We start from the raw sequence: 24,914 nt of genomic DNA, 5'->3' as shown, positions 1-24,914 counted from the left end.
TTATTCCTTTCCTTTATGCTGAAATGCAGGCAAACTGTTTGCTTTTTCATTTATTATTTATTTAGTGGTGATGGAGATTGGAGGGATGGCCTTGTATATTCTAAGCACAGTCTCATAGGTTTGTCCCCATTCTCAGAATCTACAAAGCACAAAACTTATGCTTGAATGAATCCATCCCTTATCATTTTTTTACAGTTGAGAATTTTTTATTGTTTAGTTTTACAGCTATTGTTGCCTATTTCCAATGCAAATTCACAGACTATAACTTTAATAATCCTAGAAGGAGATACACAAAGCAAGAACACCTCCTTTCTCACCCAAGTAAAAGTTTAAGGAAAACACAGATGAATCACACATTTCTGTATAATCCCTTATCATTTTTTATAGAAACAGAGAAAGCAAAGCCTCAGTAGAGACTTCCTGCCAACTTTAACATACATACACATACGAAATAACGTGCAACCCAATCATAATCTGTCCATAATCATATATGTCACATACCTGGAGTGTAACCCCAGGGTTCATAGTATGATGGAAACACCCCAAGATGACAACCCCGGACAAACTCTTCATAATCCATGGGTAGTAGCGGGCTGGTGGAGGACAGGAATTCTGGGTGTAAAATCACCTAAAAAAGAAAGTTATAATGAAGAAAATGAAGCAAAGACAAAGTCCCTCTCTACTTTATTTCAGTCCTAGAGAATTCATGTGTTTGATGTTCACGGATAGAAGGGAAATAAGTTGTAAAGATCTTAGATCCTCCACCTCCCTCCACTATGTAGCTCCAAGTCTGTGTTCTGCACTAACTTTGCCTTCATCTCCAAATCCTGGGTCACAGGGTGGAGAGGTCACACTCACATTCTCTGCTTTCACACCAAACTCTTCCCTTGAGCCTCCTCCAGCCTTGTTCCCCAATTGTTGATCCCTATCTGGTTTGTGAGTTTGTTCCCAACTTGAGCAGGGAAGAGGGGATGGATCACCTGTGACCTACACATGAGTCAGCTGAGGGAGACAGACCTCAGGGGAGGGAAGGGGCTGGAACAGTCCTGCCCAGATTACACCATACCATCCCCTCTCACCTAGAGGCTGTTGACACCTACCATAACTCGCTTTTATTCCCCAAGGCTCTCTAGTCCACACAACATGTGGAGTGCCCTGCAAAGATGTTGTTCACATCTCTGCTCAGTAGTCATGTTTGCCTCACAGAAAAAATACATGTACATAAAAGCCTGTGTGCTGTGGAGTGACGGTGTTCAGGAACAAAAAAAAGTCAAATCATAAATATCTACTTCTATGTAAAATATCGTCACTGTATGATATTCTGAAGAAGACAAAATTGTCAGGACATATGCAGAGCACAAAAGTGTTTAGGATGCAAAGCTTCCTATATCATACTGTAATGATAAATACACATCATTGTTCATTTGTCCAAACTCAGGATGAATGAAGCCAAAGGTGAGCCCCAGTATGAAGACATTAGAGGGATAGCAATGTGCCAACTGAGACTCATCAGTTCCAGCAAACAGACTGTGCCACTAAGGATGCTACAGAAAGAACATGGTGCCTGGATGAGGCTCCCAGACAATGGAAACCAGAAAATGGCTCCTGAATTAAAGGCTATTAAAGTGTATATACAAGGCTGGGAAGATGAGGGAATACATAAAGGGCTGGCTGTACAAGCGTGCAGAACCCACATAGAAATCCGATGGTGGGATGGGGAGTTGGGTTAATAGCTCAGATGGTATTCATGCCTCTGCTCAAAAGTCACGCTTGCCTCAAAGAAAAAATACATGTACATAAAGGCCTGTGTGCAGAGGACACTAATTGTTTCACCAGAGGAACTGGGTTAGATTCCCAGAACCTACAGGGTGACTCAGAGCCATCTCTTCCAGTTTCAGAGTATGCAATGCCTTCTCTGGCTTTCTTGTATGCATGGCACACAGCCATACACGCCAGGTACAGGTGTGTGTCACTAAGCCTGGCAACCCGAGCTTGATCCCCAAGAACCGAAGGCGGGAGGAGAAACTGACTGACGTTGCCCTCTGACCTTGTCACGACTGCCGTGCCACTTTTTGTCCTCCACCACACACACACAAAATAAATAATGAACAAACGTAATTTTAAAAATGAAATGCCACAAAGAAAACGAAAAATACTTAAAAACATAACTTATCAGACTCCTTTCCTGAAGTAAGTTTTAGAGTATGTTTTGATCACTAAAAACTAGGTAATTTCCTTGTGCCTACTCTTAACAGTGTTCAGTTAATACAAATACTAGGATAAAGCTCAGAGCTGACAGAGATCTAAGAGTAATCATGTAAAGCAAGAAGCAGAATCAGTCAATTTTTAAAAAATGTTTAAGTGTTTTTTACAGAAAACACTTACAGAAAACAATGAAGAGCTTATGATAAATTCCCTCCAAAGTATATTCTACATAATTCTTTTGTTTGTATATGTGAGCGTGGCGATAGGTGTTCTAGTGTGTGCATGTGTGTTTTGATGTCCCTACATTTGTGCTGTTTTTAAGGAGTGCCCCATGTTACTTTTGAGGCAGGGTCTCTCTTTGGCCTGGAGCTCACCAATTAAGCCAGGCTAGCTTGCTAGTGAGCTCCAGAGATCCCATGGATTCCCTGAGCACTGGGTCTACCAGCGTTTGGCACCAGGCCAAGCTTGTACCCGAGTGCTGGAGGGTGACCTCAGGCTCAAGCACGGCCAGCCTTTTACCAACTGAGCCTTTGCCTCAGCCTATTCTGTGCGATTCTGAAGTCGTTTATAACAAACCAATTAGTTCCACCTTGACTCTGTCTGCACGGTTGTTGAAAAGTCCGATCCGTCTAATGGTGCTGAGGATGGGATCCGTGGAGTCATCAATCATGTTGTGAGTGGTGACAGGAGGCAGGGACTGTCTCTGCGGGAACAGGGGAAGAAAACATCGGTGGTGAGAAGCATGAAGAATTGTGACTCATCTCTGCAAAGGCCACGGACATCTCGTGCTCCCTCTGGGTACTCAGCTGTCTAAGATGACGCTGGGTTTGATGATTAAGCTTTGTGTATTTCAGGGGAAGGGAAAGAGTTCCAGAATCTTCTTCACAGACCGTGAACAGAAAGCTTCTGGTCCCCGCCCCCCCCCCTCCCCCCCATGCAGCCTCTGTGCGAAAGGTGTAGACGTCATGAACGCTTCCGGGCATGTCTAGAATGCTAAGGTACTTTGGAATCTGCACCCAGGAGGAACGTAGTCACTGGAATTGTCTAGCAAACCACAGTATTAACAGGACCCCCATGCATGTCTAGAATACTACAGCACATTTTAAAACAACAATTTGCATCAGTAGAGAAGCATTAGCATTTTCTCTACTATGGTGGGGGTTATGTACTTTTGGAGATTTTCACAAATTATTTTGTTGTTGTTGTTGTTGCTATAATGGAAATAATTTTTCAGCTGAGTATATTGGCTCAAAAAGAATTTTGTAAATAGGTTCAAAGGCAGACTTTGTGAAATTTCTTAAAGAATCCCTTAGAAACAATTCGGAAAAGCACAAATAAAATCATTCAAGTGACCATCTAAGAGTATTGTTCTGGGTGGGTAAAATGGTTTAGTGGTCAAATGTTCAAGCCTGATGATTTGAGATCCATCTCCGGGAGCCATGTGGTGGAAAGACCCCAACTCCTTCAAGTTGTCCTCTGACCTCCACATGCATGCCCTGCTTCACAACCACAAACATGCATGGAATGAAAAAAGAATTATTTTTCCAACTTTCAGATTTGAAATTTCCTCACTTGGAAAATTCCTTCACATGTATGAAGAAAAATTTGCCTAGATTTATTTTAACGATCATGAGAGATTGTAACTTCCTTTAAATTTTTCTTACCTGAGTTGAAAAAATGGCTCTTTTCATAATTGTTAAGTCATCTCGATCCAAGATGGTATTCATGTCAGGAATTTCTCCTCTGTGAAGAAAACAGTGTTTAAAATAAAAATGGTTGGCACTAGTTAAGTTCTTTCTGCCAGGCATATATAGTTCATTTATCATAATAATGTTATTTATTAAGATGTTAACACAGATTTAATATATGAATATTTACTATTTATTTGTTATATTAAGTCAATATATATTTGAACTTAAAATCCCCTTCAGTCTCAGACTGATGTATTAATGAGTATCCAGTGAATGAGAACCTGTGCACATATGCACACATGGTCTCCCACGTGCAAGCTGTTCACTAATATTGTCAAACAAAAGGTAAAAGTCTAGTGCTCAAATGACATCTTCAAAGGCTACAAAACTTCCATTATGTATAGAAGAAAATGCGTGAAAAGTGACTAAATTGGGCTGCGTGGATGGTGAAGACTTAGATGTTGATGTGTCAATTGTTCTAAGCACTTACCTCAATAACCCATCGTAAAGCTTCTTTCCAAACTTTTCCTTCAAGGAATGCACAGTGTCCCTGTTTGACACAGACAGATTTCTAATTCACATGCAATCACAACTTTTCATTTTGATCTTTGGGGGCTTGAGTGAAAATGACCTCCAACAGCTCAGATATTTGAATGCTTAGTCCCTAGTTGGTGGAACTCTTTGGGAAGATTTCATAGGTGTGGCCTTGTTAGAGGAGGTATGTCATTGGGAGTGGGCTTTACTCTGAGGTGTCAAAGTGCCCATGTAATTCCTACTTAGCTCCCTCTGCCTCATGCTTGAGGATCAAGATGTAAGCTGTCAGCTGATGCTCCAGCATCACACGCCTGCCTGCCTGCTGCCATGCTCCACACCATGGACTCTACCCCCTGCAACTGTGAATACTGACTTAAGTTTTTACTTTATATGCTGCCTTGGTTGTGGTGCTTTGACACAGCAGTAGCAAGGGAACTAAGACCCAATCTGTTGTGAAGGTGCTGTTGTCTCATTAGCATTCCTTAAAATTACAAGTATTTTTTTAACGCAGCCCCTCCGATTATTTCCCAACTGTCTAATTTAGCTTGGTTGAGAAAAAAATCCAGGACTAAGGTCACAAAACATTTGAACAGCCTAGAGAGCTGGGATTCCTTTTTGCTTGCGGTAACTGGGGAACGGTTGAGAGAGGGAAGGGTCAGTGAACAGAGCACTTTAGTGAAATGTTTGGTAACTGTTTGATCTGGGCTGAGTGTAGAGGGAGTCCTTATACTCATCTCCTTGCTTTGGTATACATCCAACCCATCTTTAAAACCCCTAAGTGAACACGCGCTCGTTCTGTGGCTGTTTGTTAGAAAGTTTTCCTAGCACCGCCCACCGTATTACGGGCACTGCGCAGTCCAATGCAGCAGCTAGGAGGAGAGAGCCACACAGTATTTATGCGACAGTCGTCAAAGAGAAACCAAGTTCAAGGGCACAGCTCTGAGGTCGTACACTTAGGCAAAACTCCCTTCACATGTTGCTGGAGAAGGCTGACAAACGCGAGATTACCACAGCTGTTTCCGCACCGCCTGGCCCTTCAGGGTTTCCACGTTGAAATTGTTTGTCTTGGCAGGCATGATGAAAAACACCACCACAGTGACGTTGCTCTTATGCATCTGAGGAGGGTCAGAAAACACAATAACGTCACCTAGCAAAGATCAAAAAGCATCTGGCACAGGGACCGCAAGCCTGGAAAACAGTGTTTTCCTGTGTCACAGGAGAGAAAGAACGCCGAGCTCTGAGCCACAGCAGGAGCTGATATCTTTCCAAGACTTTTCTAACTGACTTCCAAGCAGGATATGTCAGTAACGAATATTCCCATATGTAAAATAGATCATAATAGCTACTCATGGTGTTTTTCTGTGGCTAAAGAACACATAGGGCCTGGCAGAAAAAAAAATCAAAATTCGTTCTTTAAATGTTGAGGTCCAAAATTTAATGAGGATTTATTTCTCATTCTTCTTCTAACTCTATCTAATTTACTGAGTTGTACAAATGGACTTTTTGCTTGTTGTTGTTTCATTCCTAGATGGTCCATATGATGCATTTTGACTTTTAGGCCAACACGTAAAGGAATAGAGCAAACATATGCTTCACCCTTTGTTGTAGCAGATGCTGTGTGGGGTACTGTAAACACACAACTGACCTCTGCCCCTGTAACCACCACACACTCTAGATGTGACCCATCTCCTTCTACTGATACTAAGGAAGCACGGATTGTGTACTATTTTATCTGAGCACCCACAGCCTATTAGGGAAAAAGCTGATATTTAAACTGATACTTATTTTAACATCTAAAAATCTATGTTTTCTTGTTCTCTTCCATACATTCCTTAGGCATAACATCTCTCTCACAAAGGCAATGGCATATATCAAGACACTTTGGAGGAAAAGCCTAAACTCAGTTAAAACTATGGACATGTGGATATCCTTATGGCCTAAAATGAAAGACTGTGTCCTGAGTTTGGGACATCTTTCCATAAGCTATGTGGCCTCTGCCCTCTGAAACCTCACAGTTCACTCAGGACATCTACAGAAGAGATGGGACTTGAAACTCACTGCAGGTGGCAGCCAATGTACTATCAAAGAGGCTACTACTATTGTGTTGCGTATTTTAGTTTCTTTCAGTATAATAATTATCTTTTCTCTCTAATTTAATAACAATAGGTTTTATTTACTTCGTGTCTACAAATAAAATGAACATTTAATAAATGTATGGATTGGTTTATTAATAATGACCTTACACATGATGCATGTTTGATACAGTTATGAGCATACTTACAAAACATGCTTTATGGATATATGCCTGGAAAAATTAAAGCAGAATGATCCATTTCACTTTAATCTTTTTTGCACATGGTGTCATTATTGCTAATCACTTACTTATAATGCAGTTTTAGGAAGTCTTTCATCGTACATGGTATAATATTTTTGCTAAGAGAGGAAAAGAAGAACTATATTCCAAAAAACTTGGGGACAATAATGCAGAACTCAGGAATATTTAGATTGTATCAGTATCTTTTCCTGTTTGTTTGTTTTAACTAAGCATGTATGTGTGGGGGTGTGTGCACAAGGGCACAGAATCTGAGCAGGTCAGAAGAGAGCATTGGATGCCCTGGAACTGGAGCTACAGGAGACTTTGAGCCGCCATGTGGGTGGAGGAACGCAGCTCCGAAGGAGAAGCCTGCATCTTCAACTGCTGAGCCATCTCTCGGACGCCCAATGTCTCTGCGTCTCGATAGCTCTGAACTTTCACGCTCTTGTGTCATTTGTTTTTTATTTTAGTGCGATGGGTTTGGAATAGAAACCAGTCACTTTAATCAATAGCTATGGCTTAAAGCCATTTTCTACAGCTGTCTCCCTTGGCCTGGGTTTCTCTGCTGAATTCCACCTTTTAAGGCCTGCTTTCTGAGCAAAGGTAATATACTATCAGGGGTAGAACCTTCTTGATGTTTCCAGGAGGTGAAACCTTTCAGAGATGAACAGTTGGAGATCAGAGATCTCCTTGGGGAGCTGGTGTAGATGATAAAAGCTGGGAGAAATGGAATGAGCAACATCTGTCCTATTCTGTGAAAGGCTAGTGCTATGAAACCTGACTGTTTCACATGCAGCAGGGCAGTCACAGCTAGAGCTATCTGGATTCGGGTTGTCGGTGTGATGCCAAGGGTGGTATCTATCAGGACACTATCATCACTCACAGGCTACATCTGGTTTGGTTTCTTCTTCTTCTTCCTTCCATCCATCCATCCTTCCTTCCTTCCTTTCTTTTTTCTTTTAAGTTTTCATGATAGTGCTTCTTTATGCAGCCCTAGCTGTGCTGGAACTCACTCTATAGACCAGACTGCCCTTGAACTCAGTGACCCTGCTGCCTCGTGAATTCTGTGATTAAATGTGTGCGTCAGCATGGCTTACATTTGGTTTCTAATAAATGGTCTTCAGCTTTTAGTTTGCTTGACACTGCTGTGTCTGTATTTTAAACTCCCTTTAAGGAGAGGGGCATTAAAACGAGTTTCTAACATATAACATGTATAGTACAAAATTGTGATTTTAAAGTGTACTTTAGGTCATGGATGAAGACACGTGTGAGTGACATACAACTCCAACATGTAAACTGAACAGGTTTCCAGAATGACATCATTTTCAATGTTTTGTTACATTTCTCTCCTCCTCCTCCTCTTCCTTCTTTTTGTCTCTGTCCCCCCCCCCGTGTGTGTGTGTGTGTGTGTGTGTGTGTGTGTGTGTGTGTGTGTGTGTTTTCAGAGGGCAGCTTCTGGGGTTCTTTCCCTCTTTCCATCATGTGGGTTCTAGAGGTAGAAATCAGACTTGGTAGCAAGTACCTTTACTGGCTGATCCATCTTACCTGCCCAAGGTTATCATTTTAAAATACCAAAATCAAATTCCCTCTTGAAAGCTAGGTTCTTTACATCCCACAGCAGAAAGTCCATGTGCCACGCCCCGGAGCTTCCTTACCCTTAGGAGGAAATTGAGCCTGGATAAGGATTCCAAGAAGATGTCAGCTCCTTTGTTTGAGAACTCATACCTCCCGGCAATGAAAAGGAACAAAGTCTTTTCCAGATCGAAATCCAAATGACTGAAACAAAACAAAGCAATTTCTAATAAAGCAGAACAACAGTACCAAAGTCCACAGGAGGAAGTCTCTTCAAACTTAAGGGGACTTGGGGGAAAAAGAAGAATTTGCTACACGGCTTGAAAACACCTTGAAAAAGGTGTGTGTGTGTGTGTGTGTGTGTGTGTGTGTGTGTGTGCCTGTACATGTCCTTGGAGACCAGAAGAGGGAGTCAGAACCTCTCCCAATGCTAGAATTTCAAGTGGTCGTGAGCCATCTGATATGATGCTTGGAACACAGCCCTGGTCCTGTGCAAGAGGAGCCTGTGTCCTTGACCATCGAGCCTTCTCTGCAGCTTCCTTCCTTCCTTCCTTCCTTCCTTCCTTCCTTCCTTCCTTCCTTCCTTCCTTCCTTCCTTCCTTTCTTTCTGGAAGGTGGGGGGTAGGGTGGTTTCAAGACATGGTTTCTTTGTGTAGCCCTGGCTGTCCCAGAACTAGTTCTGTAGACCAGGCTAGCCTCGAACTCACAGAGACCCACCTGCCTCCACCTCCCAAGTGCTGGGATTACAAGTGTGCGCTGCCACAGCCTTTCTTCCTTCCTTCCTTCCTTCCTTCCTTCCTTTCTTTTTTTTCTTTCTTTCTTTTTTCTTTCTTTCTTTTAATAAAGAAAAACATACCCATAGAAATGGCCTCGAACAAAATCCTGGATTCTGGCCTTGTACATGGCGTGGAGATTTTGAAATTCGTGCACCGCAGAAAACTTCTTAACATTCAAGCCATTTGGAGTTACTACATCTGAAGAAGCAAAATAAAAAAATAAATAAATAAAAAACAAAAAACAAACAGGACTCTTTTCTGAGAGGTAATACATATTCTTTGTCACCTTTAATGTTAGGGGGACTGAATAAATAAAACCCCAAACTTTGTACTTTCTTTAAAAGAGAATTTTGAGTTAGTGTGGGAGGACAAGCATATGAGGCTCGATGGGTAAACAGAAGTGGACACTGTGGTTTACTTTTCCTAGGTATTTGGCAGTAAGGAAAAACAAAAACTAAAAACAACCAGAAACAACAGCATGCAACGCTTTAACAGGGCATCCCCACAAACAAAAACTTCGCCTTAGAACAGGAAAAAGCAAAGCATTTGTGTAAGCGCAAAGAGGGGCTCTGTGGGCAGAGAGAAACAGGAAGGTCAGGAGAGAAATGCGGACTTTGTTGACCAATGTCCTCTCAGAACCATGAGTGTGTGAATGAGTCTGACTGGGTGGGTTTTGCCAACTTATTAGCATATCTGGGAAGAGGGAATCGTAACTGAGAAAATGCTTCTGTGAGATGAGTCTATACACAGCCCTGCCGTTCATCTTTTTGATAAGTGATTGATGTGAGAAGGCCCAGCCTGGCCCAGCCCACTGTGGGCGGTGCCACCTCTGAGCAAACTGTCCTGGGTGGTGTAAGAAACAGGCTGAGCAAGGTACAAAAAGCAAGCCATCAAGCAGCAGTAGCGGTCCCTCATAGTTTCTGTTCCTCGGTGTTTCCGCTTCACTTCCTGCCTTGGCTTCCCTTAATGACAGGTTGTGTTGAGGACCTGTGCGCTGAAACAAACCCTCTCCCCCTCAAGTCCCTTTGTATTTATCACAGCAATTGAAACCCTGATTAAGACAGCCTAGCCCACCACTCTGCCACTGCTCTGTCCTCGGGCTATTGTTTTCCACTTGTTTGGTTTGGTTCTTTGACAAAATTTATTCATTTATTGAAGACACTCCTCTAGCACCCAGTGGTATCTGAAAGCAAGGGAATGCCAGGCAAGATCACAGCAGTTAAGCAAGAGTGCTGCGTGTGTTAGGAGATGGCAGAGCCAGCCTCCGGGATTACCAGGCTTCCGCTTGAGCATGTGCTCCGCCTCGATGGCTGTGATTTCTGACACGGTGGTGAACACATGTGCGCAGTGCACCGAGGCCCGCTCCATGCAGTAGCGGTGATAAATCTGCCTCTCCCCTGCCTCCTTGTCTATGTCGAACTGTGGAAGACAAACACATGTTCCTTGCCCCATCCTCTTCACAAGCAAAACAGAACCCCTAGTCCACAGTTGTTCTTTCTCACAGCTGGTACATATCACACCACTTGCTAAATTATAAAACTGGTATTTTTAAAAATATTGCTTGCTTCATGTCTTCCAGATTGTTATTTCATCCCCATAAAATTTTGACATTTTGTTGCATGTTTTCTTATTCCACAGTTTATAAGTATACAGATAATTCTAACCCCCAAGGATTTTATATTTTACCACAAACAAGGAGCTATAAAAAGGCAGTGTAGCAGAGTAATTCAGCAAAAGTGTATTGGGTCCATAAAATAAAAAAAAAAAAGTTTTGAAAAAATGGGGACTGGAGAATGGCTCAGTGGTTAGGAGCACTGGCTGCTCTTGCAGAGGACCCAGGTTTGATCTCAGAGCCCGCATGGCAGCTCCCAACCATCTGTAACTCTAGTTCCAGGGGATCTAATGCACTCTTCTGGCCTCAGAAGGCACTTGGCACACACATGGTGTATGGACAGACATGTAGACAAAATACCTATACCGATCAAATAAAATTAAAAATTAAAAAATTAAACAAAGCTGACACTAAACTTGAAACTGAAAGTTCGTGTAATTATTATCCTATTTAATTTGAAAGAGAAAAAATGAGAGATTTCTTTTCTCAGTTACTTACTCCTTTTAAGTTAATTTCAAAGAGTGTAAGCTCACTTCATAGTATGTCAGGTTTTAGGATCTGTCACTCTTGATAACAATCTTAGTGTAATATTTTTATGAGATTTTTGTGGGCACATTCCAGATATTTTAGCTAAAAACAAGCAAAACAACAAAAAAGACCCAGAAACCAAATCCTCAGCGAACCCTTAAACTTCTTTCATTTCACTTACTTGGGGTCATATCTCCCTGTGACACTGGCAGTATTTTAAAAGAAAGTATGATAAATATACATACGGCGTCATCGGGTGTCTCCAGTGCGGCATTCAGCTCTGCTGTTTGTCATGTTTAATTCTCAGAAATCGCACATGTTCTGTCTTCATTTTACAGAAGGGAAATCTGAACCTTTTAGAGGCCAGGGAACTTGGCCAGGGTCACGTTTCTATTAAATGTCTTAGTTGAGGGGTATAATTTGATATGTTTATATATTGCCTAAATTAAACCTAGTGTGAACTCAGGTACTCCTGCAGTTAAGAAAATACTTATAAATATGACACAAAACCTAATTTCTGACTACTTGCTATCCATTAGTGACTGACAGAACCGTTCACGAGAATGAGGGGTTGAAATACATAGCATATATATATATATATAAACATGCTTTTTTGTTCCTAAAAAAGACACCCATTGCACATTATTAGATTTTATTGATTGCTGATCTCTAAGACCACCAAGTAGTCTTCAATGACAGGCTCCAGGGGTCTGTAAGGCCAGAGGCTTGACCTTCTGGCCACATACTGCCAGGGTGCTCACCACAGGGTGCTGGTTTGCCCTCATTAGTTGACTGTTACCATACATTGTTTGTCGGTCTCCTTGGTCTCCTGGCTTCCTGAATCCCTTGTTGACTTATTGAAAGCCTGGATCTGCGCGTGGGCTGACCTTTCCGTAGGGCAGCTCTCATTAGCGCCGCTGTCTGCACTGTCAGGGGCTCTCAGAAGGCCTGTCCTTGCATTCCAAACGTGTTCGAGACAGAGGCATCAACTCCCCTGGACACTGATTACTATTCACGCGTGTGCATCCACAGATACACATTCTGATTCATAGGATCCCAAAACTTTAAGCTGGGTAAGTTTTTAAAAATTCAAGTTTTCAATTTTCTGATTTTTGTAATAGTGAAATCAAACCTTTAAGCCCTAAACTGACTAGATAAGTAAACTAGATATTAAATGCACACTGTTTTAATTAATGGCCATCGAATGTGTGCTTTTGATAATCTTTCTGACTTTATAAAATAAAATACTTTGGGGGTATAGAGACCGCTCAATGGCTAAAGGCATGTGCTGCTCTTACAGAGGACCCGAGTTCAATTCCCAGTACTCACTTGAGCAGTTCACAACTTGTAACTCTAGCTCCAGATAATTTAATGTCCTTTTTTTTAAAAAAAATTTGTTTATTATATATACAATATTCTGTCTGTGTATATGCCTGCAGGCCCAAAGAGGGTACTAGACCTCATTACAGATGGTTGTGAGCCACCATGTGGTTGCTGAGAATTGACTTCAGGATCTTTGGAAGGGCAGGCAATGCTCTTAACCACTGAGCCATCTCTCCAGCCCATTTGATGTCCTTTTTAGACCTCCAAGGGCACTTGCACGTTTTGGACACACACTCACACAGACACATAAATAAAATTAAAATTGAGAAGATACTTCTGTCATGACAGTTTAACTGAAAATTGAAGAAAGATTAAAAACTAAATGATCTAAGGTCACAGATTTGGGCACTAGGTAAAATAGGCCATGAGGTGTCCACCTTCACTTCTTGTGACATCTGCTCACTGGCCTTGGAAAACCTCACCTGTGCACTCCAGAATTCTAGAAAGAAGCTGAGGCATTTGCTTAAAGCATCTCAATAAATAACTCATGCAGGGGATAGAGAGAGAAGGCTCAGATTCCGGGTCTGCCTAAGATCCCGGCTGTCTGTCTGTCAATCATCAGACCTTGAATCTGGGGAGGAAGAGGAGCCCGTGCCTGGCAGTACAGTGTCACCTTTCTGTTATGTCCGTCTCAATCCCTGTCCTCAGGGAGCAGAACTTGGGCCTCTCAGCCTCAGTACTCCACTGTACCCCGAATAAAGTTAAACTTCCTCCACCTCTGTCACCCAGGGGAGACTGCGCCATGAATTCTGAGGAGCTAAAAGGGCATTGCTGCCATGTGGTTGTTAGCTGAAATGTAGAGATCAATACCTTTCATCTTTGGGCTTCAACGAGCTTGAAGAAAAGGGGACAAGTGGGGCCGGTGGGTGGTTTACCTTGTCAAGCTGGTTGTAGAAGTCAATATTTGCTGCACAGAGATACCGCCCAAGCAGCGTGGCATGGGTTGTAAATATTGTGGCGATGGGAAGCTTCCTGGCACGAGAAAGGATGAGCCCAGTTCCAGCCTGCCATTCATGGAATTGGGCAATGACATGTTTGCCGTCCGCGTGGTCTGTCACCTGCATCAGAAGGAAAGCCTTTAGTGATCACTGTCACTTGATCTTGAGCATTGCCCACAGCAGAAGGACAGATGTGAGGTGTATAAATCGTATCCCTCTTAAAGGGGTCTAAAGAAGAAGCATGAGGACTGAGCAAGAGGAAGGAGTCACTGGCTCATTAGTCAAATACGTACGGTTTGATGTCTTAATCCTCCCTTTTAGTAATGGGTCAGATTTATTTTTGTATCCACAGAATAAATACAAATAGGATTAACAGATAATAAACATCAGTTACTCTGTTAGTAACTTGGATAAACACGAAATTGACAGCAATATTCATTGAGTAACTGACTCAATAACAGAAGTAATACTTCTGAGGAAATCAAGGGAATCCACTGAATCTACCTGTGTGAGCTTCTTTCACACCCAAACCCCTGCATGTGAATACATCCCACACCAAACATGTGCACACCACACACACACACACACACACACAAATATACCCCCCCACACAAATATACTCACCCAAGATACACAAATGCACCTTCACAGTAAGTACATACACACTACATACATACAACAAAAACAACACACAAATACACCCCACACCAAACACACACACATACCTTCCCACATAAATACACCCACTCACCAAACACATACACATATTTACCACGTATACCACACACAGACACACAAATATACACCTACACCAAACACATGCGTACGTACACACATACACAGACCCCTCACCAAACACGTATTTACCACATACACCACAACAACACACACACATACACATACAAATATACCCCCACACTAAACACATGCATACGCACATACACACACACACACACACACACACACCCCTACACCAAAGACAAGCACACTACACACAATACCACTTGGTGGCTGGTCTCTAACTTGGAGCCATGGCTCAGACAGGAAGACTGTAGAGGAAAAGTTGGTGGCACTTACTGATACCATGGGACTGCATATCTGTCATTACGACAGACTTTTCCCAAATCACTACCCTGTCTTCCCTTCTGCTACTACTAAGAAATCACCTGTCCACCTTCTCCAGTCAGCCCTTGGTGAGTATTGCATAGGACTTCATCAGACAGATGTGTTAAGGGGAACACCATCACAATACTGTGCCCTTAGCTCCCTCCTTACTAGGGGTCTCCTTCCTTAAGATCTGACCATCTGAAGGGGATGAGAGGCACGCGCGGAAATCCTGGTACCGTGCTTTGAGAAGGTAAGAGACCAGAGGCTGGACCCATTTACGAAACTGGCTTCTGGTGGTCTTCCTCTGTACCTCTCTAGACTAATCTGCTGCTAAGGACTCCTCAGTAGCTGCTGAGTCCACTTCAGTCCTCAGTGAATGAAGGAAATATCAAGAAGTCACTCTAAGTTCAGCTGCACTCATACATAGACAAAATGGACTGTTTTGAGTCTTTTCTGCTGCCTAGAATTTATATGTATTCTTCGTGACATATCTCTCTTATGCATATATTTTGCATATCTTCTATATGAGCAGGCAATATAGCTGGGTGTTTCATATGCATGACTTCATTTAAATATTCCATGAGATAAGTAGTGATAAGTATTACTATTCTGTGGCCAAGGTTGTTAGTTAAGGAATGGCAAATACTTCCTTGAAATCATTTTTAAAATGCATTATGACAATCAATAGAAGCCTTATCTCTAAATTCTTGGGTCATTGCTGGGTCCTCAGTGCAGGAGACTGCTCTCTGTTCTGTCATTATACAGCACACTGTACCTCTTTTAAGAACCAGGCAGTTAAAGACCCAAATATAAGCATGTCGTTGGCTTCTCGGTCATGATGAGGGATGCCAACGCTACATGCTTCCCAGAAGTCACCCTTCCACCTGTCCAGGTTCCATGCTGAGGAGCTTATGTCAAAAAGCACCACGTAGGGACTCCCTTCTATCAGCCATCTTCCAAAGTACACCTGATACAGAAAGAAAACATAGCCAGTGTTTCTTTAAGTACAACATAAGAGAAGAATGTACATTTGGGCTTGGAAGATGTAAACATTATTTGCAGAGGGTTAGGATTTGAATGGGAAATGTCCTCTATTGGCTCATTTGTTTGAACATTTGGCCCCAGTTGATTGTACTGTTTGGAAAAGTTGTGGCGCTTTCGTAGGTAGAGGCCAACTAGAGGTAAGCCTTGGATTTCTATAGGCTGCCCTGCACGCTGTCCTGGCTGTCCTGTCTGCTGCCCTGTCTTCCCTGCCACAATGGACTACATCCCTCCAAAACTGCAGGCCAAGTGAGCCCTTCTCCCTCACTCTTGTTAGAGTGTTTTTATCACAGAACAGTGGCAGTCCAAGGGTTAATGTGAAATCGTTCTCCAAAGACAAAAGTTTATGTATCAGACTCTTTCTTTCCGGCCACCACCCAGCTCCCAAATCATGACACATAGACTTATCATTAGTTTTGAATGCTCGGCCTAGTGTAGGCGCATTTCTGACAAGCTTGTTTAACTTAAATTAACCTATTTGTCTTTATCTACCTTTTCCATGAAGTTTATAACCTTTCTTACTTCTCTATATCTTAGTTTCACGGCTTATTTATGTCTGTCTGGATGATATTTGTCTGGCTTCTTGCCTGGTTATGTCCCTCATTCTCTCTTCCTTCTCTCATGCTTCATCTTTCTCCTTTATTTTTATATTTGAGCCTAGCTTTCTCCTATTCTCTCTGCCTGATAGCCTTGCCTATACTTTCTCCTGTCTAGCTCAGGTGTCTTAGGTAGGCAGGGTGAAACAGATGTAACACATCTTTACATAATTAAACACACATCCTTACATTGTTAAACAAATGAAGCATAAACAAAAGTAACACACCTTTACACAGTTCAAATAATATTCTGCAGCATAAACAAATATAACATATATGCCTAGTTAAAATAATATTCCATAACAAGTTCTTGTGTTAAATGCCTTTGGAAGTTTGTATTCTTTAGAATTTTCTGTATATAAGATCCATGTCATCTGAAAAATAGTGATAATTTGGCTTTATTATTTTTAATTTAGATACCCTTTATTTCTTTCTCTTGTCTTATTGCTCTAGCTAAGGCTTTTAAAACAAGGTTGCATAAAAATAATAAAATTTGTATACGTTTCTTGTTTTCGAGCTTAGAAAACTTGAAGCTTTTGGATCACAAAGGTACTAACTGACTCAATGGATGATTTCACTCATGAATTTCCAACTAAATAGCTTTAAGAATATGGAGTATTTTTTATCAATCCCTAGCCCTTCCTTGGTACTTTTTGCTTGGGTCTACTATGAGCTGAACAACCTCTAACGCATATTCCCACCACTGTGATATTCCATTTCAACACCTCCCAAAGCAATGATGCTAACTAAACACAGACTAAAATTGTTAACTCAAATGATAATTTTCTCCCGTGAATTGCTTCTCAGGTACTCGTCCCCATGGCAAAAAGTGTGATTGACACATCAAACTACACAGAAAAGAGTGGTGATAACATCTGACATTTGAGCTTGAAGTTGGAGGGAGCACCTATTTATCTGTGTCACCTACAAGTTCTGCTCTTCATTAAGTGAGGTCATTTGAAAGTCAGGTGTCCGGATCATGTTGTTTCTGCTTTGCTGTCCCTTATTATCTTCTTGTGACTCTGAGTTCATAGATATTAGATTTAATATCATATGTAAGAAGTATCTTGTTATGCAATCCAGTCGGGCTTCCAATTTGGGATTCTTCTACCTTACACCGTGAAGTGCTGGGAGGCTAGGCATGTGGCATGGCTAGTCTGGGGGTTTTGTCTGAATGTATGTCTGTGTGTCATGTGTTCCTGGCTCCTAAGGAGGCCAGGAAAGGCTGTTGGATCCCCTGGCACTGGCATAATAGACTTTTCTCCCCTAGCTTCCTTCTGACAGGGTATTTTATCTCAGCAATGAAATATATTATTTCACTTTTTGCAGATGTAAGGTTCTAACAAGGATCCCTGGCCTCATGCATGCTAGTCAATAATCTACCATTGAACTACATTCCCAGCCCTATCACAGCAAAAGAAAAGGAACAAACTCAGAAGCTGTTTGCCCAAAAGTGTGCACTTAGTAAACTGGTATTGAATAATGTCATCAACTCCTATGACCTAGCCACACTTTATGTACAACTTTCTTAAGACTGACTCAACTCTGAATCTTCCTGGGGCTCCCACTCATTGCCCTGTTAGAGAATCTTAGTCTTCACAAGGTGCCTCAAATGCCCTCTGTGGAAGAACAGTCACTGTCTCTCTTGCAAATCTCCTCTCCTTTCTTAGCTAGGCAGATGGTGATCTCTTGTGAGTTGTTGGATGGTGTGTATGTTCTGTTTGCTGATCACAGTTCATTGAGAGGTAGAGAGGGAAGGGACAATCAGAATCTTTTACCTGGCAGCCGTGTTTGTTCATTGTGTCTATGGCTCTTCTGACAGCATCGTTGGTGGGTTCACACTGCTCTACTTGAGTTTTCATATTATGTTCAAAATATGGACCTATCAGAAAGTAGTTTTCTCCCCATTCATCTGCTGTTGTTTTGGCCTTGGTCTGAATCACAGTACAGATGCCCCCAACTGAAAAGGAGAAACCTATTATTATTATTCCAGCTGGTGATGCAAGAGATGAATTACTATCTATTTCTGTACTATTTGAAGTCACATTTCACTTAACTCTTTTAAAGAACAGGATTTAAGGTGTTTTGAAGAGTTCAATGTTGGGCCTATTCTCAGTCACTTGAGGAGTTTCCCACAGGTCTCACAGAACACTATAGGGACGATCCTGTGTTTCTTTCACAAATGAGTAAAGCAAAGCCTGGAGAGACTTTGAGATGGACCCGTCATCACACAGGGGTTGATATTCCAGCTCAGTCTGACTCCACAACTTCAAGGCAGCAGAGTAAGATCATACCTCAAGACATGGAGCAGCAAATGGATGGGCCTTTGAAAGTCCCCGAGGGCAGAAAGATACAGGGGGAGAATGAGAGTTTCGTGAAAAGATAAATGGCATTGGGTTTCAGAGGTGTGATGACGGAAGGTTTTTCTGTTGTGGTCTCAAAAACCCACATGGAAAACAAGAGCCCGATGAGATAGTTGGAGTTTAGCTTTCATAAAATTTTTAAATTGCATTATTATTTTTATGTATGAGGGGTGCATGTGTGTCATAGCACATTTATGAAGACCAGAGGACAACTTGCGTATGTTGGTCCTCACCTTCCACCTCGTGGGACCCAAGTTTAGTTGCAGGCACATTTATCTGCTGAGCCCTCTTGTTTCCCTGGTTAAACTTGTGTATATGCATAGAGGAATGCGTGTGTTCATGTACATGAGTCTGCACGTGTGAATGTATTTGTATGTATATACATGTGTATGTGTACACATATGTGTATGAATGTATGTATCTATGTGTATGAGTGTATGTATTTGTGTGTGCATGTGTGCATATGTACATGTATATGTGTGCGTGCAAATGCATGTTTTCTAGATACTTTTGGAATAACAAAAAGAGCCACAGCTTTTTTTATATTTTCTAAATAACCATATTTTTATAGTGTGTGTGACATTTCAGTACTTGTACATTCTGCAATGTTGAAGTCAGGGTAAGCGTGCCCACAGGTAATATTACATTCAGTGGAGAGACTCTGAAAGTTTCTCTGCGTAAGAAAGTGCTCATAAAGTCATCACTTCTCTTCAGTATGGTGACGGAAGCCTATGCCAGAGTAGCAAGACATGAGAAAGAAATGACCAGTTTCCAAGCTGAAGAAAAGAAAGTCAGATTGTTGCTATTTGCAGATTGCATGATCTTCTATCTAGAAAATCTACTAGAACTAACAAATCAGTGAAGTTATAGGATTAAAAGTCCTCATTCAAAAGCAGTAACATTTCCATAGGCTAAAAGTAGCTTGCCTGTAAACAAATCAAGAAAGCATTCTTTTTCACAATAAAATAAAATTTTAACACTTAATACCATCAAAACTCACAGCAACTAGCAAAAGAAACAGTTGACAGAGGCAGCAGAGACTTGTGCAAGACACAGTTTGCTGATTATTAGTCTCATAAAGAATTAATACCAAGAGTATGTAAGAAATCCAGTTCAATAGAGACTCATCACCTCCATATGGTGAGCAGCAGATCTAAATGAACATTTCTCTAATAAACTATTGTTCCTACATCAATCCCTGGGTCATCTGGAAATCTGATAAAAAAAAGATACCAGGTCCTCTTCTCAGAAAAAGTCTTAAATTAGACCCAGTCAGTAGAGAGTTTCCATGCAAGCATGAGGTCCTGTGCAGGGTATTGCACAGACCCACACGAATAGGCGGGGTATTGCACAGACCCACACGAATATGCAGGGTCTTACACAGACTTATGATCCTCACAGGAGAGATGGATGGGTAGATGCCTGGTGCTCTCTAGCCAGACAGTCTAACCTTATCAAGACAGTGAGAGCCTGTTTCAAAAATCGACCCTTACAGCTGTGTACCAAGCAGCTAACGCATCAGTCCGCAGTGGATATTTCCAAACACGGACAATCTTGGTTAAAATCAGTGGTCAGCAAACAAAAAAGGCACGAATGTTCTGTAAGGAAAGGGGAAGATGACAGGTGGGAGAGAGAGGTAAGAGAGTGAGAGCAAGAGTAAAAAGAAAATACGTGAGCAGGATTGTTAAAGAACAAATTTAATTAATGAAAAATGCACATTAGAAGTGAAGGACAAAACGATGCAGGAGATTTGGTACAACTGAAGATTATCATGCGTAAAACAGCCTGGACTCAGGAGAACAAAGCATTACACGTTTTCCGTCATCTGTGGATCTTATGTTTATCTTAAGGTAATAATTTATCGGGAATTTCACAATCAAGGCCTGATTAGCCTCTCCTCCCTCCACAGACTCCTATTTTCTCTCTCAGGTCTGTAAACAGAGCATACTGTGTATCTTGGTTTACACACAGTGAGTCTTGGGGAGTATAGTTCTCACACACAACACTGTCTGAATTATTGCCTGCTTCACTGTCTTTGCCCAAAGTGATTCAGTTCACAGGTCTCAGCACAGATGTCTCTCCAGTAGACAACTTTCCCTTAACTCTAGAGTAGGCTGGGAATTTCACCCTAACCACCCGCACACAGTACAAGTCCACAACCTTGTTCTTCTGCCCTCACACCCATCACAGTGGGTTAGGAAATGTAGTCACGACCATCTTCCCGCGAACCTGTGCCTGTCAGAGTACTGAGCAAATTCTGCATTGTTCAAGACTGTCTACTCTCCCAGTGATCAACACCTAGTAGACACTTGATGCTTTTTATTAAATAGCTGGGTAGTTGTAATAATATGCAGATCAATGGATAAACCACAATTTGAGGCTAGTGTGAACAAGTAGGAGTGGTTGTTTTGGGGCCTGAGCATAATCTATAATAACTGTGATTCCTTCTCCTTCTGTGTTTTCCACATTCATGTCATTCACTGGAAAATGCTGGCACTGAAGAATTATCCCCCCCCCCAGATGTCTCTTGTGAGCTGGAGAGATGGCTCAGGGGACAAGACCAATTGTTGCTCTTGCGGAGGACTTGATTTCATGTCCCAGCACCACAACCATCCCTAACTCCATTTTCAGGGGTCAGATGCCCTCTTCTGGCCTTCATGGACACTTTGTGCACATGGTAACCTACATGCAGGCAAGCACTCAGACGTATAAATTTAATAAAAAGGAAACACTTTTTTAAAGTCTTGTGTTCTTGGCTATGAATACATTTCTCATCCTCCACAAATCGCTGTAGGATAGCTAGAGTATTCTGTATTCATTTTACTCCTGGAGTACCTGATATTTAGATATCCTAAGGATTTTTTTTAACCCCACAGCTTCAAAAATCTTTAATATTTGACAGCCAAAGTTTTTCATCTATGGAACATTTCCTTAGACAGTGGACATTTTAATAATTAATTTTTATATGGATTCGAAAGAGACAAAAGTGTTCTTTCCCATCTCTGCCATTTGTGAGGTCACTGGGTGCCCCTATGTGTTCTTTCAGCTATGAAGTGGGGGGGGGTCATGATCTCAAAGATGCCTCACATCATACCACAAACTGCACAGGACTACAGCCTCGAGCTAGGTTTTTCAGAGGAGCTACAGTAGGAATGAATTGTCAGGGAGGGCTGGAATTACTATCTATCTAAATAGAACTTTAAAAATTAGATTGAAAATATGAAATATATGTTGAAGATGTCAACGTGAGTAGATGGCCATTTAAAGCCATCTAACAGGGGCTGAGAGATGGCTCAGCAGCTAAGAGCATTCGCTGCTCTACCTGGGTACAATTGCAGCTTTCTTAGGGCTGCTCACACCCTCGGTAACTGTAGTTCCAAGAGGACAGACGCCCTCTTCTGGCCCTTTCTGCACATGCAGGCAAAGCATTCATACAGTACATAGAAACAAAAATAAATAAAATGTTTGAAAAAATAAAAAAAGTCAGTTGAGCATGTCTATATGACAGGGACCTCCCTAGAGCCAGAGATCTACATAAATGTCACCTAGGACCCACGGGACTGCAACTTTCATGAATGATCTCTAAGGCCCCATTCATGTTTGTTCAATGGAGAGAAGAACCCTGCTGTTGTCAAGGGTCTGTGCGCGGCTCTTCAGGACTGATTCCCAGCACTAATTCTCCCCAGCTTCCCACCTCCAAAAGATCTCTCACTGAATTTTTGCCTACTCTACAGAGAAAAACCTTTCTTTCATGAGACACATGGATTCCTGTGTAGTAGAAACGGCCCGGTTCCTAGGAGCCCTGGCCTTTCTCAGAAACTGGAGAAAAAAAAATGGTGACTGGAAAGGGGCATTTGAAAGAGTTGTGCATGTAACATTTCCCCTTCTCGGTGCTAAGATGGGGTCCTCTCTGCTCTTCCTTGCTAATACAGAGGAAGAAGAGCTTGTTCTCCGAGCTTCATCTGGGCCCTTCTAAACAGAAGTATTAACCCTTCTTTTACGTATTTTCTAAATACATACCAGAGAACTTTGGACAGTCAGCATGAAGTGGAAACCAGGACAGAGTTCAAATACAGCTGTGTGTGTGTGTGCGTGAGCTTGTGTGTAGGTGCACGTGGTGCACTTGTGGGCCCATGTTCCCATGGGTGCTCGTGTGAGGGCATGAGCACACACACAGGGAGGCCAGAGGTCAACAGGGGCCTCTTCCTCAGGGCTTTGCTTTTTGAAACAGGGTCTCTCAGCTGCCTAGAGTTTAGCAGTTCTGCTAGGCTGACTGGCCAGTAAGCCTCTGGGGTCCACCCGTCCCCACTTCCCCAGCCCTGGGACATCAGGCATGTGCCACCATACCCAGATTTTTCAGATGAGTTCTGAAGGTAGAACTCTGGGCCTCATGCTTGCAAGATTAGCATTTTACTGAGTGAATTATCTCACCTGTCTTGGCAAATATAATTCTACCTCGGACACTACGCTGACTCTCAACAGGTCCAAGAAAGAAATAGGTTCCCCATTCTTGGGTCCCATCTTCAAATTTCAAAGACCTGTTGTTGCCATTCACCCACCCTTCTCTCTGCCTGGTTTTGTATGATCTTGGAGAATTTAGCCTGTTAATCGAGAGTTTCGTGCCAGGTGTGACGGCACACACCTTTAGTCCCAGCACTTGAAATTCTGTCAGTTCCAGGCCAGCCATGACTGAACAGCCACCCCCTGTCTCAGCACCCTTAAACTAGAAGACATCAATCGACAGGAAACGATTTCCACATAGTCTTATAAGTATCTGTATTAGGAAAATCATTTAGGTTGATTTACTTCATTTTAAAAGAATTTTGCTTTGCTTTTTTTTTTTTTTACCAATTTTATTTTCTTCCCTATTTGGTATTCTCTCTATATGCATAGAGTTGGAGAAAGGTTAATTTTATTCTTCTTAATAGAACACAATTTAAATTAAAACCTAATACAATCTCATCCTGAATTTTTAGAACACTTATTGAATTTTTCACAGAAGCACTAATAGTATAAAGAGGTAAGTTATTTTTTGGTCCTGACTACATACTACTTTTTATCTAATAAAAGAATTGCCTAATTTGCTTCTTATGCCAGAGGAAAACGCTCAAACAAACAAAAGAAATAACTTTTAAATTCCTATTTTGTCATGACATTAATTTAAAATGTTGGCATAAATGTGTATATTTAGCCACCACTACCCTGCCCAATTCTCTCCCTCTTCACCCCGCACGTAGGTTTATGTTTTCATTGCCTGTTGAGAAAAATTTAGGAGCTCTACAGGCGTCTACAGATCCCACTCTGCCATACTCTCTGGTATTTCATTGTCACTGGGATCACCCGTGTCTCCTAATCCGTGTTCCTCCACACCCAGCACAGCCCAGTGTTAGGGCAGCACAAACCTTTGTTGGTCACCTCCCAAGAGACTTCAAAGAGCAATAAGTCTTCGACGGGGAGTCTTTCAGCTTCCCACACAGGGAGCCCACTCAGGGAAGTCACAGACAAGGACCGACCTCTGAGCATTCTTCTCCTGGCCTCTGGTGCCTTTGGGAACTTGTTTCAGCTAACTGCAGTAGCAGAAGATGAGCGCAGAGCACGGGCTAAGAGGTGACAGCCTTGGATTCTGCTCTGCAGGCCAAACTGGCAAGGTGAGGTCACATGAACTCGCAGCCGGCCGAAGCGTGCCCAGCTCCTGTGCTGCTGCTTTTCGGGGCACGTCTGGAGAAGGCAATACTCACAGTTAAAATCCACATAGACACCTCCCCTTCCCCCCCTCTCCCAAAAAATCGCAAGTGAAACCTGCTTGTTCACAGCGGGGCAGGCAGCCAGAGGACAGAGTGACAAGAGTCCAGTCCTTTAGCCCCTGTCCTTTAGACCAAACTCCTACTGGAATAAGTGCTCCCTAGATACGTATTTCATCATCTGCAGACACAGGAGCAGACTTTCCCTCCCAGCATCTGCAGACTGTGGGGCACCGGGCACCTTGCTGCAGTCTCTCCTCTGGCTCTCCGAGTTGTACTCCTCCTTATTTTACCCTCCATGGACAAACTGCATTGTGCTGAGAGGCCGACTATTGAGCCGCCTTATTTCCTTATACAAAAGCATAAACCACCGTGCCTTTGTGCATGACACAGAACGAGCGCAATTTAGGCTCTTTGATGATTGTCAGTCCCCATTTTAATGGCTGGATAGAAATGAATCTTAGTCACATTTGTAGATTTTAAATGTCAGGTATTACGGGATTGATAGTATTT

At 42.2% G+C, this 24,914-nt stretch overlaps 1 protein-coding gene across 1 annotated transcript in view; it reads right to left on the bottom strand.

The window, feature by feature from the left end:
- Gys2 (glycogen synthase 2) overlaps positions 1-24,397 on the bottom strand; it is a 35,012-nt gene extending 10,615 nt beyond the window's left edge. Inside the window, exons 1-12 of the mRNA XM_087903979.1 lie at positions 24,063-24,397; positions 18,076-18,257; positions 15,436-15,627; positions 13,491-13,673; positions 10,367-10,511; positions 9,173-9,290; positions 8,400-8,520; positions 5,439-5,545; positions 4,387-4,446; positions 3,870-3,948; positions 2,795-2,908; positions 502-628 (exon numbers count right to left, since the gene is read on the bottom strand). Of these exons, the coding sequence (XP_087760105.1) occupies positions 502-628; positions 2,795-2,908; positions 3,870-3,948; positions 4,387-4,446; positions 5,439-5,545; positions 8,400-8,520; positions 9,173-9,290; positions 10,367-10,511; positions 13,491-13,673; positions 15,436-15,627; positions 18,076-18,257; positions 24,063-24,183 (1,549 nt within the window). The 5' untranslated portion in view covers positions 24,184-24,397. The remainder of the gene's footprint in view (positions 1-501; positions 629-2,794; positions 2,909-3,869; positions 3,949-4,386; positions 4,447-5,438; positions 5,546-8,399; positions 8,521-9,172; positions 9,291-10,366; positions 10,512-13,490; positions 13,674-15,435; positions 15,628-18,075; positions 18,258-24,062) is intronic.
- Between the last annotated feature and the right edge of the window lie 517 nt (positions 24,398-24,914).

Source organism: Myodes glareolus, chromosome 3 (genome assembly GCF_982192425.1).
Source record: "Myodes glareolus chromosome 3, mMyoGla1.1, whole genome shotgun sequence".
Taxonomy (NCBI): Eukaryota; Metazoa; Chordata; class Mammalia; order Rodentia; family Cricetidae; genus Myodes; species Myodes glareolus.
Note: the sequence above shows the minus strand (reverse complement) of the source record. Positions and strands in the feature narration are given on the sequence as shown.